General features: G+C 43.4%; 1 protein-coding gene across 1 annotated transcript; it reads right to left on the reverse strand.

Annotated features, from left to right (window-relative positions):
* Positions 1 to 5,827: 5,827 nt before the first annotated feature.
* On the reverse strand, positions 5,828 to 10,225 carry LOC138297388 (protein ripply2-like). The gene is made up of 4 exons (XM_069236768.1): positions 9,853 to 10,225; positions 9,071 to 9,149; positions 8,037 to 8,086; positions 5,828 to 6,697 (listed from the first exon to the last, which is right to left on the reverse strand). The coding sequence occupies exons 1-4, from the start codon at positions 9,969 to 9,971 to the stop codon at positions 6,529 to 6,531; spliced, it is 417 nt and encodes a 138-aa protein (XP_069092869.1). The 5' UTR covers positions 9,972 to 10,225; the 3' UTR covers positions 5,828 to 6,528.
* Between the last annotated feature and the right edge of the window lie 10,062 nt (positions 10,226 to 20,287).

Raw genomic sequence — 20,287 nt, forward strand, 5'->3', positions numbered from 1 at the left:
ATCCTTACAGCTGCCCTTTGTTCTACCTTTACTTTTCTGTTCAGTGACTACCAGATGGATAAGTACCATAGAAGCCATTGGTCTGACCACATCCTCAGTACTGATTCCTTCAAGGTCCCAAGGCATTTCCATATGCTTAAGGGGCTCATCATTGCTCATTCGTTAGACAGACTCAGTGAATCATTCCTAACATTTGCATATAACCTTATACTTCCATGGCCGCCTATTCATTTTCTAATATTCATCTACTCTGTGCTATACTAAAACTCTGCCCAGACCCTGAAGTTAAGTTTATTTCTGCCTTTGCCACTGCATTTACAGAGGAACCTTCCTGTGGTGTCAGACGGCAGGCATGTATTGCCCTCTTTCCCTTTCTCCAACCCATCCCCCTAGTTTCTCCATGGAGGACTTTTTTCTTGAAATAGCCATGCTAGTATTCCCCTTAAGATGTCCGTAAACAGGAAGACTGGATTAAACTCTTAAGACAGCGCGGCATAGTCCTTCGAGGTACAAGAGCATTTCTGACATCCCAAACATTTGTGTCATTTACAGTGACTTCTTGACAGGAAGAGCAGAAGAGGTGAAAGTCAAGAAAAACATGAAAAGGGTACACATGGAAAATGTTAAGAAGTTCATACTGAGGGTACAAGAATCAATTTTCTGGAAATGGTGTGTTACTATTTCACTGGTGAAAATATCTTTGAAGTACGTGACATGTACTATGTGTGACAAGAAGCTGAGCAGAGACAGCTGAGGTAAACAAAGCTTCAGAGCTTCTTCAATGCACAGGCATCATAATGCTTGGTCGAACATCAATTTAATGCTGAAAAGAGGAAGGGGGATGATGAAGAGGTGAGTACATCCCTCCTGGAGAAAGGGTTGTCTGACGAGGTTTTGAAGAAAAAGCGCAAACAATTGATCCCTCCTTTGCACCTGTGGGCTTGCATTGCTTGGTGTGCAATAGGTCATTTCGGACAGAGAGCAAGGTACAAGAGTGCACAAAAATCAAGTGCTTCTCCACTTTAAGATCTGTAAAAATATGTTTACCTTAGTTCTTCTCTCATTGTAGAATTTGCATTTTTGTTTTCCACAAAAAAGTAAAACACAAAAAAAGCTAACACAATTTTTCTAAAAATGTCTGTGGTGACCAACCCCACCAATGTGAATGGCCTTCAGCCAGAACCAGCTCCCATCCTGCCCTGGGGAGCCAGTCTGCAGATCTTCATTTGGTACCGCAAATCCAGGGCAAGCTTAATGCCCAGATACTATGAACCCAGGGCAAGCTTCACTAGCCCAAGCATTGGTGAAACATACTTTGGGTTTGCAGTAGCAGGCCATGGAGCTTGTCCTGGATCCACAGTACATTTGTTTACACACTTCAACTTGTTGGGGGCAGTCCACAGTTCCTTAAACAGTACTACTTACACGACCCACCATTGTTGGTCACTTGGATCTGTGATGCCCGAAAAAGGTATTGCAGATCCCACAATTCTTTTTTTTTCTTTCATTTACCCTTGGGGAACCCTTTCAGCGTCCACTTACTATGACCCCTTATATGACCTTTCATTTTTTTATGAAGGATACAAAAATCTTGGCCTGCATCCTGAAATAGATCCTGAAAGACAAACATTTTTCTTGCAGCAGCCAATTAGAATTGTACATCCTAGATTGCAACTCTGGAACCACGATTTCCAGAGGGACGTTGGGAGAAAATGTTCCCTCATCCAATAGGATTTTTTTGTTTTTGATTTTCTGGACTTGTGAAGGATCTCAGAATAAAAAGTGGCAAAGATATACAAAAGTGTTAACCCTTTAAATTCCCCTTCACATATTTTAAAAGGTTTATACCTCCAAACTACAGAATGGATTCACCTTTGGTATAAGTCAATTTTGTGGTTTGGTTTGTATGCATGAGCAAAATTTCGGGCCGTATTTATACTCTGGTTGCGCCGAATTTGCGTCGTTTTTTTCGACGCAAATTCGACGCTAAACTAACGCCAACTAACGCCATATTTATACTATGGCGTTAGACGCTTCGGGCGCCAAAGTGCCCGGAGTGAGCGTCATTTTTTAGCGTGAACCCCTTCCTTGCGTTAATGAGATGCAAGGGAGGCGTTCCCGTCTAAAAAAATGATTCCCAGGCCTTTACGTGGTATTTATACTCCCGGGCAAAAATGACGCCCGGGAGTGGGCGTGGCCAAAAACGGCGCATTTGCGCCGCTTTTTAACGCCTGGGTCAGGGATGGCGTTAAGGGACAAGTGGGCTCAAAATGAGCCCACAGTGCCCTCCCCTGCCCCCAGGGACCCCCCCTGCCACCCCTGCCCACCCCAGGAGGACACCCAAGGATGGAGGGACCCATCCCAGTGAAGTACAGGTAAGTTCAGGTAAGTATAATTTTTGTTATTTTTCAATTTTTTTTTGTGGCATAGGGGGGCCTTATTTGTGCCCCCCTACATGCCACTATGCCCAATGACCATGCCCAGGGGACATAAGTCCCCTGGGCATGGCCATTGGGCAAGGGGGCATGACTCCTATCTTTACAATGATAGGAGTCATGTTGATGGGGGATGGGCGTCGAAAAAAAATGGCGCAAGTCGAGTTACGACGATTTTTTCGACGTAACCTGACTTGCCCCATTTTAAGACGCCCATGCGCCATTTTCCCCCTACGCCGGCGCTGCCTGGTGTACGTGGTTTTTCTCGCGCACACCAGGCAGGGCCGGTCTGCTTGCGCCGGCTAACGCCATTCAATAAATACAGCGCCCGCATGGCGCTTCAGAATGGCGTTAGCCGGCGCAAAACTTTTTGACGCTAAACTGCGTTAGCGCAGTTTAGCGTCAAAAAGTATAAATATGGGCCTTCATACGGCAGCTAAAACAGGAAAACACAGGGCCGTATTTATACTCTGGTTGCGCCGAATTTGCGTCGTTTTTTTCGACGCAAATTCGACGCTAAACTAACGCCAACTAACGCCATATTTATACTATGGCGTTAGACGCTTCGGGCGCCAAAGTGCCCGGAGTGAGCGTCATTTTTTAGCGTGAACCCCTTCCTTGCGTTAATGAGATGCAAGGGAGGCGTTCCCGTCTAAAAAAATGACTCCCAGGCCTTTACGTGGTATTTATACTCCCGGGCAAAAATGACGCCCGGGAGTGGGCGTGGCCAAAAACGGCGCATTTGCGCCGCTTTTTAACGCCTGGGTAAGGGATGGCGTTAAGGGACAAGTGGGCTCAAAATGAGCCCACAGTGCCCTCCCCTGCCCCCAGGGACCCCCCCTGCCACCCCTGCCCACCCCAGGAGGACACCCAAGGATGGAGGGACCCATCCCAGTGAAGTACAGGTAAGTTCAGGTAAGTATAATTTTTGTTATTTTTCAATTTTTTTTTGTGGCATAGGGGGACCTTATTTGTGCCCCCCTACATGCCACTATGCCCAATGACCATGCCCAGGGGACATAAGTCCCCTGGGCATGGCCATTGGGCAAGGGGGCATGACTCCTATCTTTACAATGATAGGAGTCATGTTGATGGGGGATGGGCGTCGAAAAAAAATGGCGCAAGTCGAGTTACGACGATTTTTTCGACGTAACCTGACTTGCCCCATTTTAAGACGCCCATGCGCCATTTTCCCCCTACGCCGGCGCTGCCTGGTGTACGTGGTTTTTCTCGCGCACACCAGGCAGCGCCGGTCTGCTTGCGCCGGCTAACGCCATTCAATAAATACGGCGCCCGCATGGCGCTTCAGAATGGCGTTAGCCGGCGCAAAACTTTTTGACGCTAAACTGCGTTAGCGCAGTTTAGCGTCAAAAAGTATAAATATGGGCCACAATTTCCCTCCTTCAATTATTTCCCATACACAACCTGGAAAAAGATTGATAAGCCAGATGTTAACTGACTGTACCGAGTGATAGCCAAATTTCAGGCAAATCCATCCATGAGGTCAAAAGATAGAGGCAAATTAAAAAAAATACTTTTCAGTGGTAAGTGCGGCCATAATTAAAGAGTGGCAGGGTAATATGTGTGTGTTTTGCTCTAAACTCCATTCTACACTTTGGGTGTGTGTGTATGGTGTGCTCTAATCTCCATTCTACGCTTTGGGTGTGTGTGTATGGTGCGCTCTAATCTCCATTCTACGCTTTGATTGATAATTACACAATGTAATACTGTGTACATTGTATTTCTCATGTAACTTGTATCTTTGTAAAGTGCTCTCCTGACCATTGGGTCTTATCTCTGCTACATATAACCACAAAATAAATAAACATGTGAAGGAACCATGTTGTCTATTCTATCCAAGTTCTGGCACAGAGAGAGTAAAAATGGCAGAAACACATTTCAGCTGAAAGTGTTTGTCTAACTTTTTGTTTAATGATGGCAGTAGGGGGTTGCTAAGGGGCGCAGGGAAAGTGGTGCTGCATTCCATGAATTTGGCTCTTAAGGTCTTAAAAAATGGGACGAGAGGAGAGAGGGCCGGAGAGTGAGAAAGATAGAATAATAAATGAGATCTGAGAGGAGGTTAAGAAAGACAAGAAGAGGCAGCGAGAGGGTGAGGTGCTGAGAGATGGGTGGGAACTAAGATGAATGATGTCAGTGAGAGGAAAAATAGTACAGCCAGAGAACAGGAGAGTTTATGAAAAAGATTCTAATGAAAAGGGGGAACAACATCGAGAGAGAGTTTCACACAGATAGAGCAAAGAGCAGGAACGCAGGAAAGAGTAGTAAAATAACAAAAGAAAAGTGTGTAAAAAGGAGGCCATAGAAAAAAAAGACAGCGGAGGAAGATCAGTGAGAGTAAAGTAGGTTAAGACAGAGAGACGTCTAAAGAGAACAGGGCAGGGATTTAGCAAGAACCAGACCTACGGGAGGGAAGAGTGTAAGAGGGAAAAGACTGGACTGTAAAAGGGAAGCAGTAGGAAGGTTTAAGGATAGAAAAGCACTGTCAGAGAAACGAGTGAGTTTAGATGAGATAGTGGTCAGAGTGCACGGAGGAAGGAAAAGAAGCTGGGAGAAGAGGGAAGCGTCATCGAGATGCACATAGATGGATTAAAGAGAAGGCTCGTGGGAGATAAGGAAATATAGAAGCCGTAGGGAGAAGAAGGGTTCGAGAGTATTGTGCACCTCAGAGAGGGGTGACATTTGGAATAGAGGGAAAGAGAGACAAACCGGTGAGAATAGAGTGGGAAATGAAGAGATAGTTGGAGAGAGGGAGATCAGAGAAAGATGAATAGATCAGAGATGAGAACAGAGTATTCTTAGAGGCAAGACAGGGAATGAGGCTAGTGCTTGGGGAGTGTAGAAAAGATTTAGATGAAGGTGGAGGCGGATTAGTGAGAGATGTAGAGGAAAAAAGGGGGAGTTAAGGAAAAAAAAGGAAAGGCAATTAGAGAGAGGAGGATAAAATCTCTCAAAGATTTGGGTACTGTAGAAACCTGACAAGGGCATCTATTCTTTACAAAAACCTCATACATGGGGATAAGGATGGACATGGTCCTTGAAGTTACACAAAGTATCAATCATTTCAGAGAACATGATGCCGGAAAACACATTCTTCTGGAAGCACAGACTAATGTAGTGTTCATTCTAACAATCAACAAACAGATCTCTTTGTGCATGTACTTGACATGTTTTTGCCCATCGTGCACTGGAACCGCCAGTTGTCCCCTTAGAAGAAAGTCACTAAAACAAAGCTACTCAAAAATGACTCCACTGGAATTTATTTATTTACTGAAAGTAGTTATATTTACACAGCCAAAATGCTATAAAAATAAAGATTTCAAATAAAAAGTATTTCATATACATATTAAATTATTCAATTTATCGCTGAAATAACTTAAAATAAACTTTTATAATACAATATTATACATTTTTTACATTAAGAGAGGTAATCACTCATTAAATGTTTTGTGGACGCATACACCAAACTATTAAGCTGAAGGTGATCTTCAATTCTTAGTGAACCACCAGTTGTCAGGAAACGCTTGTCTTTCTGACCATCATTTAGTGAGCTTCAAAGCTGGATATTTCTTTGAAAGTTGGAAGGGTTTGTTGTTCTCTATAAAGATTGGTTTTCCATTTTCCGTACAACATCGTACTTCAATTAACTGGAAGAGCATACAGTCGAAACAGTTTGCAACTGAAAAGCACACCCTTCCCATCGTCCATTTGCAGGAGGGAGTCAGAAGTGACACTGGTGATACCACCTGGAAGCCTTTGAGTACAGAAATTGATCCACTAAATCAGCAGTCAATCCACGTTTTATATCCATGTGCATCTATTCACCTACAGTCTCATGGTGTCTGTGCACAGTGTGAAGAACCTGATATCCCCAACTTCCCTAGATGAAGCAGGTCACAGAGGAGTATAGTATTTTTGATTGAAGAATATTAATTTGAAGATTACAACTTTCCTGACTGGTTTGCTAACCTTGATTTCTAAGTGTGGTTCACTCATTTTCAAGTGATGGAATGCACTGAAAAGTCACATGAGTGAGTGAGTTTGCATAGTGTACAATAATGGAGTTTATGCTGGTTCATTCTGAGTCGATACCAGAATCATGGCTCTCGTCGCTGCTGTCAGCTTCACTCTCTGAATCAGACTCTTCGTAGAAGGAGATGGTGGCCTGAACGGGGAAGCTTGACAGGAGAGCTTCCCCTGCCTCATACAAGTGAGGGGAGCATTTGGATTTAGGCCAAAACAATCTGAAAGAAAATAAAAACATTTCAACTATGATCAGGTTCATGTAATAGAGAATCATTTAAAAAAAAATGTTCTTTCACTTACACCAATCTGTGGCATAACATATGTCAACAAGAATACAACAGCAATACACTGATTGCAGATGGAGAACTACATTGTTTTTCACATTTTAATAAAATATTATTCGCAATGACAGATTTTGAAAATATATATTTATAGTTTTTTATGAAAAGCATGCAGTAGCACCAGTGATGTAACAAGGGAGTTGTGAACCCAAATACAAGTGAGAATAAAAAGGGTCTCCCAGGCCTATGTTTAGATAATAAAAGACAGTCAAATTGTGGGTGTGGTGCATCCCTCATACCTCTGGACCCCGGAGACACAGCCCGTGTTGTGTAAACGATAGCTATACCTCTGAGAAGGTTTAACTAGTGGCATGTTGCTTCTATTTTTAGATGATATCTTGGGGAATTAGATCAGCAAAACTGACTCAAAAGAGCGCACTCCCCCCCCCCCCTATTGTTCAATGCCTCACTGAAGAGCTGAAAAGACAAGCAAAGACCCCAGCTGAACAGACAATTATATGAAAATGTCCACACGTTGATGACTATTATTATTCAGCAAGTGAGGCCACTGACAGTTCAATCATCGTAAATCTCTCCTGCGTCTCGTCTGTTATTAGCAGAGCTGTCCTGTGGTGTAAAGCTAGCCTCACACTTCAGGTCACATTTCACGATCGCCCGAGCTCTAAATAAGACACTCAACTTTACTTCATAGGACACAAACTTCTCTTACATGAACCATTGCTGACTGATATCCATCACTGTTGAATTTCCCTCACTGTTTCCTTTTGAAATGAATGGGCCTGATTAATTTAATTGTACCAATTACAGAGTTTTTTTTCACTAGTGACGGCTGTTTTTGCATTGACATTTCACTGACGAACTAGTGTAAAATTACGTTTGTATTTACATGCTAAGAGCTCCACTAAGCAAACTATTTAATGTATGAAAGAAGAGGCATGAATCTAGGCTGACACACATGCTACAAAGGTAATGGTAGCCAGGCAATAGATGGGAGTGATTTGTTGCTAGTCCATTGTTGTCAGAGCCAAGCTAGTCTACTTTTTAAACGATCATCTCTCTACTAGCATGTCCTGAAGAGGAGTCAGTGGAACTCTAATTTTCCCTTTACATTTATTAAGCACTAAGTACAATCATTTTACATGTAACAGTTTAGCGTTATTTATGCCATTAAAAAAAAATATAATCTTCTGTCTTGGGAAAATAGTTCAATATTATTTAATATAATGTGCCATAAGTGACATATCTCATTACTCACCTGACTGGGTGGTTGTAACTTCCATGTTTTCCGGGCAGCGGACCACAGGGCTGTGGAAAGGAGACACAACAAAGATGAGCTTGCGGCCAAAGTCTATATACACAGAGAACTGGCTGCACATCTGTACCTGCTAGGATATCTTACTTTCAGTCCCAGTCTTAAACAGGGGCTTCTGACTAGCTGTAGGGTCACAATTGAACAAATGTGCAACTCCTGCAACCACTGAGCAATGTAAGCCTGAAAGACTGGCCCTGTTTGAGAATACTTTTATGGAATAGTTGTTGATGGCTTTGTCTTTCTGATTTAAAAGAAATTGAAGCATTAATTTGCAATCTGCCCAGTGCTAGATGAGAAGAAAACACTACTTAAAGGCTTTGCTCCTTTATGGCAGTCAATGTTGTATTGTTATTTTTATGTGGCACATAATCTGCATTGTTCTGTTAACACAACATATGTGGTAGTCCAGGAATAACTTTCTATTTAGTTCTGAGGTTTCCATCACAGACCACAGCTTAATTCGGTATGTGGAGACATGAATGATACAAGACAAACATTTGAAGCACTTAAAAAGCAGGCATTTCGTCCTATTATGCTATTGACATCGTTTTTAAAGAAAATGGAGCTTAATCCAAATTCCTGTGAATGTATGTTTCATAGTGTATTTTATAATTTTATTCTATACTAAAAAACGATTAAGCATTTTTACCACTACTTTCTTATGCTGTGATGTTTTAAAATACTATTGCAATTTTTATTAAAAGTAAATATAAACTTTTAAATATAACTCGAGCATTCACTCGAACTGCTCCTCAAACAGGGATATGTGCCTCTCCTTGGAACAAAAACTCCTTTCTTCAATGCATGTTTTTGCTACGGAATGATGTGATGGGTAAGGGAGTGAGTGATGTTATGTCCTTCTCACTTGAAAACATGCATTAACAGCTTCTTCGCAAAATAAAACGACTGAGGTGAATTTCCTTTATTTTATTTTTTCAACAAACCAGCTTCTCTAGATGGTATTTTCAACCACTCACCAGTCTCTGTGTTTTTCTGGCCTGTAATCGCTCAGAGTCCCTCCTGCTGGAAAGCCAAGGTCTCCAGAAGCCTTCGGACCTGAAAGAAGTAACAGGAGCAATCACTATGTGTACAGAAAGCATGGAGCAGGAAGCCAGTGGGCTCGACGCTGCACAGGATCCAACACAGCTCAGTGCACATCTAATGTTATTAATCTCTCTGTGGAGAAACAGTCCTCTAGCAAGTGAAGGCTCCTGTCCTTGAGAGCCATTACTGGCAAGACTGGACAACATTGGCACCTTTGTTCCAACTGTGAAACCTCTCTTGTGCTTCAGTTCCTTTCACCCAATCCAAGTTTTCATTGACAGATTTAAAATGGCAGAAAAGAGAAAGGGTGGGAAGATATGGTGACTAGGACAGAACCTTCCCTCCCTGGCATCATGTATTTGATTGCATTTTTAAAACAGTAACAGATTTTAACAATGTTCAGATAAGTGTAGTCATATTTAAACATTGTTAATTTAAAAGAGTAATCGTGAAAAATTTGGAGTGGGCCCAGATGTTTTGGGTTTTTTTTTGCACTGGGGGCGCAGCTTTAAAAATGTGAAGATCACTGGTCTATGTGGAACGCAAACAGTAGCTTGTTCAAGCACCCTGAAAAAGCCTGGCATGCAAAAGTACTTCAAGCACGGTCACTGACGTCAGCATAGTTATTCTCCCCATTTTGCCCAAAGTACTGAATGGTTCAAAGCGTAACCCATCATCTGGGGCTTTTGCAGCTTCTAATTCTCCTTTGACTCACCACTGTGAGGGTCGCACAGGCCGCTGGCAGTGGCAGCAGGGGCTCCTCCGGGCCGGCACCGGGCGGGAAGCGAGCCTCGGTTCTTTCATGCTGCAGTTGTGGTTTGTGTTGCAAATCATAAAGGCTCGTGAACTGCCGTTCCGGACGCAACTGTCCCCGGTGCTGCACTTCTAGGCTCGTTTGTGGCTTCGCCTGAGGTCCTGATGTGGTGTCTTCGATTGTGGCCGTTTCTTCTTGTGCTGCTGTAGCTACTGCTCCGAGTGTGTACGAAGATGCTCTGACCCTTTACGCGTCCGCTGCGCCGTTTATACCTCGACACCCCCGGCTCCCCCCAGACACGCATACAGAGGGGAGTCACAGGCGTCAATGTAAACATGGGCTCTGAGCGCGTGCTGCCCCCAAATGGCACATGGACACATGCGCCAGAAGGTGTCAATCACACCTAAGCAGACACATGAGCCCAACCCCCTGTTTGTTTATCAAATTGTTAAATGAACAGAGCAGAGACAGCGCTCCTCGGAGGGAGCTGGGGGTCCTGCTGATTGGTTCGTTTTTGCGAAAAATACACGTCCCATTATGCTTTCTAAGCCGCCGCAGGTATTGAAACCCCTGCAGCTTTTCTAAACCTTACTTCACGTTTTTATTGACTTCCATAGTTTTTGCATAACAATGCAATACAATTTCTTCGACAAAATCTACATGTAGCAGCTCTAAAGATGAAAGACAACATAACGGATTATTTAGTGAAATTCCACACACCTTATTGAATTGGATTTGAAAAGCTTCCTCTGGGCATATTTAAAAAGTCAAGCCCATCAAGTTATAAAGTGAGAGTTGTGAGTTGTGAGAATTGCTCTCACCGATCCTGTAACATGGTCACTGGTTTCAGTGCCCGGAGGAGGCAGTATTTGCATATGTATATATAACATCAAATACTGCATTCGCTGGACACTCAAACCAGTGGCCATATTACAGGATCAATATGGGTTGTTAGTTGGGTTGCATGCAAAAATATTGAGGACAAAAATATCCATGCCAAAATATCTACTGCTAGAATACTGTGGCGGTACGCTATATAGGTAGCTATAGATTTAGGGGCCTATTTACTAACTGTGTTTTGTAGTATGTAAAGCAGTATTGCAATAGCACTACTCATATATTGTAAATTCCTATTCACAAACCTCTGGCTGGAGACCTCAGCCCCCATCTCTCCATTCTTTTATGTGAGGAGATCTCAGCAAAGGTGGTGTTCTCAGCACATGTACTTCAGTATTACATGACAGGGACAAGGTAAAGCCTCTGAAAATGTGGAATTCTTAGTGCTAAATCGGAGTGATGTAGATGCATTTAAGGAGGGGTCAGGGAGGGACATTACAATACAAAACATAGCCCCGTAAAAGAATAAGACCACTGATATTCACAAACCACTTCTAAAGTTACTAACGTCCTAGAGTTGTCAAAATAGGAGTACCTGTAGTACAGACTAGACTTATACTTAATGTAAGAAAAATCCATACAATTATTAAATCATTATTTATTTTAAAAAGTAATGAAATAATTAAATTCAACTTTTATAATTTGAATACAAAAAATTTAAATTAAAAAAAACATTTTTTAAACTGTGTTGATTTTCATACCATACAGTTACATAACAGTGTCCTCCCGACATAGAGGGAGTGTGGTGCAGAGTGCTATGATGTAGGTTGTCGATATATAATAGCAGAAGTTAAGGCAGAGTGGCGTTAAATGTTCTAGCATAAAAGCACAAGCATGATACCAGCTATATAGGCTATTTGAGAGCACAATGGATAAGGTACAACAAGTGCAAAGAAAAAAACAGTATGAGCCGCAGGTGCTATATTCCAGACAGCGGGTCTTCTAGGGTAGGTAAATAATTCCTCAGAGGTTGACAAATATCTTTGGGTCTGGAGGTGGAAGGTTGAAGGGAGGCATACAGTTCACTGGCGTTATCACAGTAAATGAGACTTTTCAACCACATATTCGTTTTAGGGGTATGTTTACTACCCCAACGCAGTGCTCTCTCTCTTTGGCCAGGAGAAAGGCCATGGCGGTGAGGCACCTCATATTTTGGGGGTTATCGCCTGTATAACCCAGTAGAGATTATAATATTTAAGTGAATTAATTATTTAGTACATGCAGTTTGATTGGTTGACATGCTGTAATGTTTTATTTTATTTTATTAGTTCTGGATTAAAAATAAATACGTCAAATTATTTTATATTTGTATTGTAGATTTTATTTTTTAAATAATGTGTTTAAAGAATAGTAAAATGTAATCATTTTCCCTATACTTCCCCACAGGGAAAGCTCCAACACAATGGCAAAGATCTCCATCCGTGCAAAGTTATTAGTAGTAATTTTACATTTGTAAATCTTGTTGTAGGAGGCACTACCCTCTTATATAAGGAGGTGGAGACATCTAAGTCTACAACTAAGTGTAAATTTACACTTAGAAATAGGAACTAGCAAAAAAGTGTAAAATTACACCTTGGCGTAGTAGTAAGTATAAACATTAGTAAATATACACATTATTTATCTTTGTAAATAGACCCTATGCTATTCTCGACTCCACATCTACATACAGTGAAGATGTATTCTCAAGATACATGTATGTGGAGTTAAGTTTAGTAAACCCATGCTTACATGTGTATACCTTCATGATATTCTGGTAGGCAATATTAAGGCCACAATATTTTGGTAGATTGATAATTCAGTGTTGATATTCTGGAAGGAGATGAAGCATTATGGGGAGAGATGCCAACTTTGGAACTGGTGAATCAAGTTTGAGTCTCGGCATAAGCTCGACATCCTGGGATCATGGGCAAATCAGGTGATCTTCCCATGCATACAAACCCTATACAATGTAACTGGTGCTCATGTAAATCACTGCAGTCAAGTTTGTTCTCTATAAAACAGTAACAAAATGCTGATTATTAGAGAACATGGACATAAATTACCCTGTCTTTCCATCTGTAATTGGAAGTACCCCAGCTCATGATGTCATCCACTATTTGCCTGTGTGGTTTAAATAAACAATAGGATAAGGCACATTTGTCCATAACGTATGAATGAAAGAAAGAGATAATACAAAAATGCTTATCCCCCAATTTGTAACACAGGGAAATACCTTGTGAAGATAGGCAATCTTCCTGCTCCATACCTTACATGCGACCTTGGGTTAATGCAAATGTGTTAAATTTAAGGAAGTCTGCATTATAAACAACAACAGCATTTTTGGATGAATGGTGATTGTTGTGATTGATAGATAGCATCTATGAATCCCAATATTCCATTTAATTAACCATTAGAACCTGTTATCACGGCAGTAGGCATTTGGGAGTGTACTTTTTTGTTCGATTTGAGTAATAGGTAATGGATCTGCCCTTGATAAAGTAATGTGTTGATTTAGAAATTGTAATTATCAAAACAAATGACTTCAGGTATTGTAATAGCAAGGTTTTTAGCTTCAAGATGGTGTTTTGAATGTTTTAATGTTTATAGGTCTGAGTTTACTGTTATATCTTTTACAGAATTTTGGGTGAATAAAGTTTATTTCATCAGAATTGATGACATTAGATCACATGGTCAGCAATAAGGATAGCGGAGAATGAGTATCATGTTGAGAGGAAACCAGGGGCCCTTAAAAGACATGGGTTCTAAACATAGTGAAGCCAGCTTGACAAAGATGGAGCAAAGTATCTAAGAGGCACTAGCAGGTGGAGTTGTGTCTGTATGTATTAGAAAAAGCAAACCTAAATTATCAAACCCCTAAGCAAATAAAAAAGGAGAAAAACACTACAGCACTGAAATCATGAGATATCAATACTAAGAGTAAAGCAATTTTCATTTTAACGTGCAAGTAGCCCTACATCGAGAAGCACCAGAGAAATGCACTTACAGAATGCAGAGAGCGGCATTGAGGGTAGTTCAGAGCGTAAGGGGCACATTTATACTCTGTTTGCACCAAATTAGAGTCTTTTTTTTGTTTTTAACTCTAATTCAGTGCAAAACGAACTCCATATTTATACTTTGGTGCCAGACACACCTGGCTCCAAATCTATGGAGTTAAAGTCATTTTTTGGACATGGAAACCTACCTTACCTTAATGAGATGCAAGGTAGGCGTCCTCGTGCAAAAAATGACTCTATGGCCTTAACGCCATATTTATACTCCTGTGCAAAAATGGTGCATGGGAGGGAGGAGGGGTCGAAAAATGGTGCAAAGCTTGCTTTGCCCCATTTTTTCACGACTGGGTCAGGGCAGGTGTTAGGACCTACCATGGAATAAGCCCACAGGTGCCCTCCCCAGGCCCCAGGGACACCCCCACCCACACCAGAGGGACAGCGGAGGATGGCGGACCCCAACCCAGATAAGTACAGGTACATAAAGGTAAGTATTTTATTTTATTTTTTAAAGTGCCATAGGGGGCCCTGAAATGGGCCCCCATACATGGCACAGGGTGCAGTGGCCATGCCCAGGGGACCGTTGTCCCCTGTGCTGGTCATTGGGGTGGTGGGCATGACTCCTGCCTTTTCTAAGGCAGGAGTCATGTGGCATGGTAGGTTTAGAGCCATAAAATGACGCTAATCTGGTTAGAGTCATTTTATTTTTACTCTAACCTGCCTAACGTCATTTTTTGGTGCAAAACCCCCTTCTTCCATAATGCCAACCCCACCTGCTTAACATAATTTGTGTTGACGCTAGCCTACCCTTTGCACCGGCTTACACCATTGCATAAATTTGGTGCCCGGCTGGTGCACAGAAATGGTGCAAGCCGGTGCTAAACCTTTTAGTGTAAAACTGCATTAGTGCAGTTTTGCACCAAAAAGTATAAATCAGGGCCTAAGGGTGCAAATGCAAGAGTAAAAAAATTATAAAGGTACATAAGCATCAAAAAGAAACAAGCATTTGCAATGCAGTAAGTCTCGCATTTGCGAGAGTTAGAGCTACAGGTATTGTAAAAGCATAATTGGAATTTTCTTGCTACATAAATTGGTCAACCCTGCCTCATAATTTGGTCTTTTCCTGCCACATAATTTTGCTGGCCCGCATATAACTAAAGCACTTCCATTTACCTTTTTCCTCTATCTGCAGCAAAAAATTAAAATGTTGCCATTTAGCATCATAATTTAAATCTGCCATGCTAATTCCAGTAGAATACCAGTTTCACCACCCTGCCATCAGAGTTGCTGGCTGGCTAACACAATTCCCCCAAAAAAGTCCCAAGACAGCCAGGGAGGAGAAACAAGAGAAATAAGAGAGAAATAAACTTGAAAGGTCACCCAAACATATCAAGAGTGTCCAAACAGTTATAGTATAATAAGGATGTTATGTTGGCCTCAATCATTGTCATAATTGCAATAAGCAGAGATTAATAAAACATATACAATCATCATGTAAGCCTAATAAAAACCGTTATCAGAAATAAACTTTTGGCATTAGACTGTAATGTTCACAGCAGGCCTTAGAGAGCACCACAACAAAAATAGCATTTGTAAGAAACATGCTCATGTAACCACATAGTCAATCACTGGAGAACATAGCCATATGAAAATAGAATGGCAGAAAATAATGCAGTGTAATCATATATGGCGCCCCTAAAGAACATAGGGGGTCATTCTGACCCTGGCGGTCTTGGACCGCCAGGGCGCAGAATGACGGAAGCACCGCCAACAGGCTGGCGGTGCTTCCAAGCCCATTCTGACCGCGGCGGTAAAGCCGCGGTCGGAAAACCGGGGCCGGCGGTTTCCCGCCGTTTTTGCCCCGGCTGGGCGAATCCGCCAGGGCAGCGCTGCTGCCCTGGGGATTCTGACCCCCTTACCGCCAGCCTGTTTCTGGCGGTTTTCACCGCCAGGAAGAGGCTGGCGTTAAGGGGTGTCCTGGGGCCCCTGAGGGCCCCTGCACTGCCCATGCCACAGGCAGGGGCAGTGCAGGGGTCCCCTAACAGGGCCCCGGCCAGCTTTTCACTGTCTGCCTTGCAGACAGTGAAAAGCACGACGGGTGCAACTGCACCCGTCGCACGGCCGCAACACCGCCGGCTCCATTCGGAGCCGGCTTCTGTGTTGCGGCCTCATTCCCGCTGGGCCGGCAGGCGCTAACTTTCTTAGCGCCCGCCGGCCCAGCGGGAATGTTGGAATGCCGGCAGCGGTCTTTTGGCCACATGGCAGCCGATTGGCGGTTCCCGCCTGGCGGGCGGCTGCCGCTGCCCGCCAAATTTGGAATGACCGCCATAGTGCTTTACACATTGTCAGGCTTACTACAATACTGTTAGAAACAAGGCACTTAAAACACAAACTACTTCCATCAATAAAACAAAAGTTAAGCCATGAGAGCTCTTAAAAAGACACTGAATGGTGGGAGGGGTAATTATTTTGGGGTCCCCACTAACGTAGTGTGAGGACCCAGAGAGGGCCTAGACAGAAAGGGTGTGTTGTGCTGAATGGTTTGGCCATGGTCCCATTGTCCTAGGACCACCATAGGTTGAGTTATGGACTAAGGCCCGTATTTATACTCCGTTTGCGCCGAATTTGCGTCGTTTTTTTCGACGCAAATTCGGCGCAAAACTAACGCCATATTTATACTTTGGCGTTAGACGCGTCTAGCGCCAAAGTATTGGCAAAGAGCGTCATTTTTTAGCGTGAACGCCTTCCTTGCGTTAATGAGATGCAAGGAAGGCGTTCCCGTCTAAAAAAATGACGGCGACGCAAATGCGTCGTATTTATACTCCCGGGCAAAAATCACGCCCGGGAGGTGGCGGGTCAAAAAACCCCGCATTTGCGCCACATTTTAACGCCTGGGTCAGGGTAGGCGTTAAGGGGCCTGTGGGCTCAAAATGAGCCCACAGGTGCCCTCCCCTGCCCCCAGGGACCCCCCCTGCCACCCCTGCCCACCCCAGGAGGACACCCAAGGATGGAGGGACCCACCCCAGGGACATTCAGGTAAGTTCAGGTAAGTATAATTTTTTATATTTTTTTATTTTTTTGGGGTGGCATAGGGGGGCCTTATTTGTGCCCCCCTACATGCCACAATGCCCAATGACCATGCCCAGGGGACATAAGTCCCCTGGGCATGGCCATTGGGCAAGGGGGCATGACTCCTGTCTTTACTAAGACAGGAGTCATGAAATGGCGTCTGGGCGTCGTAAAAAAATGGCGCAAATCGGGTTGAGGCGATTTTTTTGCCTCAACCTGACTTGCCCCATTTTAAGATGCCCTAACGTCATTTTTTCCCAACGCCGGCGCTGCCTGGTCTACGTGGTTTTTTTCCACGCACACCAGGCAGCGCCGGTCTGCTTGCGCCGGCTAACGCCATTCCATAAATACGGCGCCCGCATGGCGCTTCAGAATGGCGTTAGACGGCGCTAAATTTTTTGACGCTAAACTGCGTTAGCGCAGTTTAGCGTCAAAAAGTATAAATATGGGCCTAAGGGCCGTATTTATACTTTTTGACGCAAAACTGCGCTAACGCAGTTTTGCGTCAAAAAAATTAGCGCCGGCTAACGCCATTCTGAAGCGCCATGCGGGCGCCGTATTTATTGAATGGCGTTAGCCGGCGCTAGCAGACCGGCGCTGCCTGGTGTGCGTGAAAAAAAACCACGTACACCAGACAGCGCCGGCGTAGGGGGAAAATGGCGTATGGGCGTCTTAAAATGGGGCAAGTCAGGTTGCGTCGAAAAAATCGTCGTAACCCGACTTGCGCCATTTTTTTTCGACGCCCATCCTCCATCAACATGACTCCTATCATTGTAAAGATAGGAGTCATGCCCCCTTGCCCAATGGCCATGCCCAGGGGACTTATGTCCCCTGGGCATGGTCATTGGGCATAGTGGCATGTAGGGGGGCACAAATCAGGCCCCCCTATGCCACAACAAAAAAAAAAAAAAATACTTACCTGAACTTACCTTAATGTCCATGGGATGGGTCCCTCCGTCCTTGGGTGTCCTCCTGGGGTGGGCAAGGGTGGCAGGGGGGGTCCCTGGGGGCAGGGGAGGGCACTCTGGGCTCATTTTGAGCCCACTTGTCCCTTAACGCCATCCCTGACCCAGGCGTTAAAAAGCAGCGCAAATGCGCCGTTTTTGGCCACGCCCACTCCCGGGCGTCTCTTTTGCCCGGGAGTATAAATACCACGTAAAGGCCTGGGAGTCATTTTTTAAGACGGGAACGCCTCCCTTGCATATCATTAACGCAAGGAAGGGGTTCACGCTAAAAAATGACGCACACTCCGGGCACTTTGGCGCCCGAAGCGTCTAACGCCAGAGTATAAATATGGCGTTAGTTGGCGTTAGTTCTGCGTCGAATTTGCGTCGAAAAAAACGACGCAAATTCGGCGCAACCAGAGTATAAATATGGCCCTAAATGTTTTGTAAAAGGAGTGCTCCGCAAAGCATTATGGGGTGAGTTTCCTGAGTGCAGTAAATATTGTAGTATCAGCTCTCCCACTGTGCCGGGAGAGAGCGGCATTGAGGATTTCTGTGTTTTTTTCTCTTGAAATGGCTGCAGTTTGTACATTTTTCAACTACTAAACCTAGGAAGAATTTTGGAACGGGTTTGCAAATTTAAATGACTCCGATTTGGTAACAATGTAACATAACTGGTGCTTATGCAAACTGCCCTAATACTTCTGATCAAGTTTGCGCTTCAAATTGCCATGGCTGCCATGGCGCGGTAAGGGGAGAAAGAAAAGAAACATTTAAATGGCTCAGATTTGGTAACAGTGTGACATAACTGATACTCATGCAAAGTGCTGCAGTTCCTCTGAGCTAGTACGCACTATATGAAACTTCAAAGCACCGTAGCCGTCACGCAGCGCGAAGCGGCAAGACAAAAGAAAAAAGTAGTGAGCACTCTCAAAAGTATATGGCTGATCGTGCAATAATCCATGTAACAGGGTCAGTCTGCAAGGTGTAATTATGCAGCCTTAAGGCGAGACAAACGTGAAGAATGTACCTAGGAAATCACAGGAATTTTGAAAGTCCGGCTCCGGAACAAATTTAAGTGATGGGCGTGAAATGGGTGTGGTTAAAGCCCACAGAATAGATAACATCATGCCGAGAAGAGTAGCGCTTGCACGCTGCTATGCTCAACCTAAAAATGTCAGGAATAAGCAAGCTAATTTGGGTTAATGAGTTGCCCAGACCGAGACAGGTGGTGGGGACATCTGTAAGCTGAACTAGCATACATAGTGGGCCATTGTGCAGCACAGCATCACAAATACAAAAATGTTCCTTAAAAAAGGTAAATATTTCCAAATGGAAGAAGAAGAGATAATCTTTTGGTCACACAGATTTAGAAAAGTCCTGGACTATTTTAAAAATCGCTTAGGTGCTGTTAGTAGCAGTTGGCAAATGTGAGGTGTAGAACTGAATCAAAACATATCTTAGCTACTTCTTATATCCCCCTTAGGCTTAGAGATAATTGGCTTGAGCCACTTCAGAGTAAGCACAATGCCAGAAATGTTCCAGCCTCTTGCAGTGCGGTTTACACTTCATCAAGGAGCTGGTGTACCAAGCGGCGGAGCATGTAGCACAGCAAAAAAACTGACTTCTTCATAGAGGCAATACATTCACACCTGAGGTAACGTGCAGAGGATCACTGTCCTGTATAGAGCACAAAACAGTCAGTGAGCCAGGAATGATTGAAAAACAGCTGCTGGAACTCATCAGCCGAATACGCTGACAGGTGGTAAAGCTTTGGAAAACAGTCAACATAGCAAAGGTGACCTGTAAAGATAAGGCAATAACCAATTTTAGGTGCCTACCGATTTGGGCCTGAACAAGCGCAAGAAGGGGCTGGCATCAGGGAGTGAGCTAAACATATGTATGCTTGAAGATGTGAGTTTTAAGTAACTTCATGAATTTGAGAAATTCAGCTTACAATTGGTAAAGCGTACCATACAGATGAGCCTTACACATGGAGAGTTCTTCCTCCAAATTACTTGTAACCAGTTGTCTGTATAGTATGATGTGATCAGCAGACCTACATCCCTTAATTGAATGGTAGGGGACTAAAAACTTGAATAGACCACCTGCCTATTGTCCATGCAGTGGTTTTTGTACACAATTTGGTGATTTGAATGTCAGTCTACTAGGATCCAGTGAGAGTACTCCAGGGCAGATTTGATGTGGTTGTATTTGTTCTGGCTACACAGGAAGCAAGCAGCATGGTTCTAGATTTTCAAGAATGATTTGTTGGAAAGGCTAGTAAACAGACTGTTGTAAATGTCAAGAGAGCAGAGATGTACCAGGAGGAAAGACTCTTGGACTTGAATTCTTTGTTGGATTTTCTGAACCCATATTACACCCAGTGGCAATCAATGCAGTGCCAGTGGAAACATCTTCCAGATTTTACAGTTCACCTTATGTACAAATGCAAAATCTTTGTGTGATTTGAGAATTTGTTCCTAGCCAGTAAAAGGG

This window comes from Pleurodeles waltl, chromosome 5 (genome assembly GCF_031143425.1).
Source record: "Pleurodeles waltl isolate 20211129_DDA chromosome 5, aPleWal1.hap1.20221129, whole genome shotgun sequence".
Classification (NCBI taxonomy): Eukaryota; Metazoa; Chordata; class Amphibia; order Caudata; family Salamandridae; genus Pleurodeles; species Pleurodeles waltl.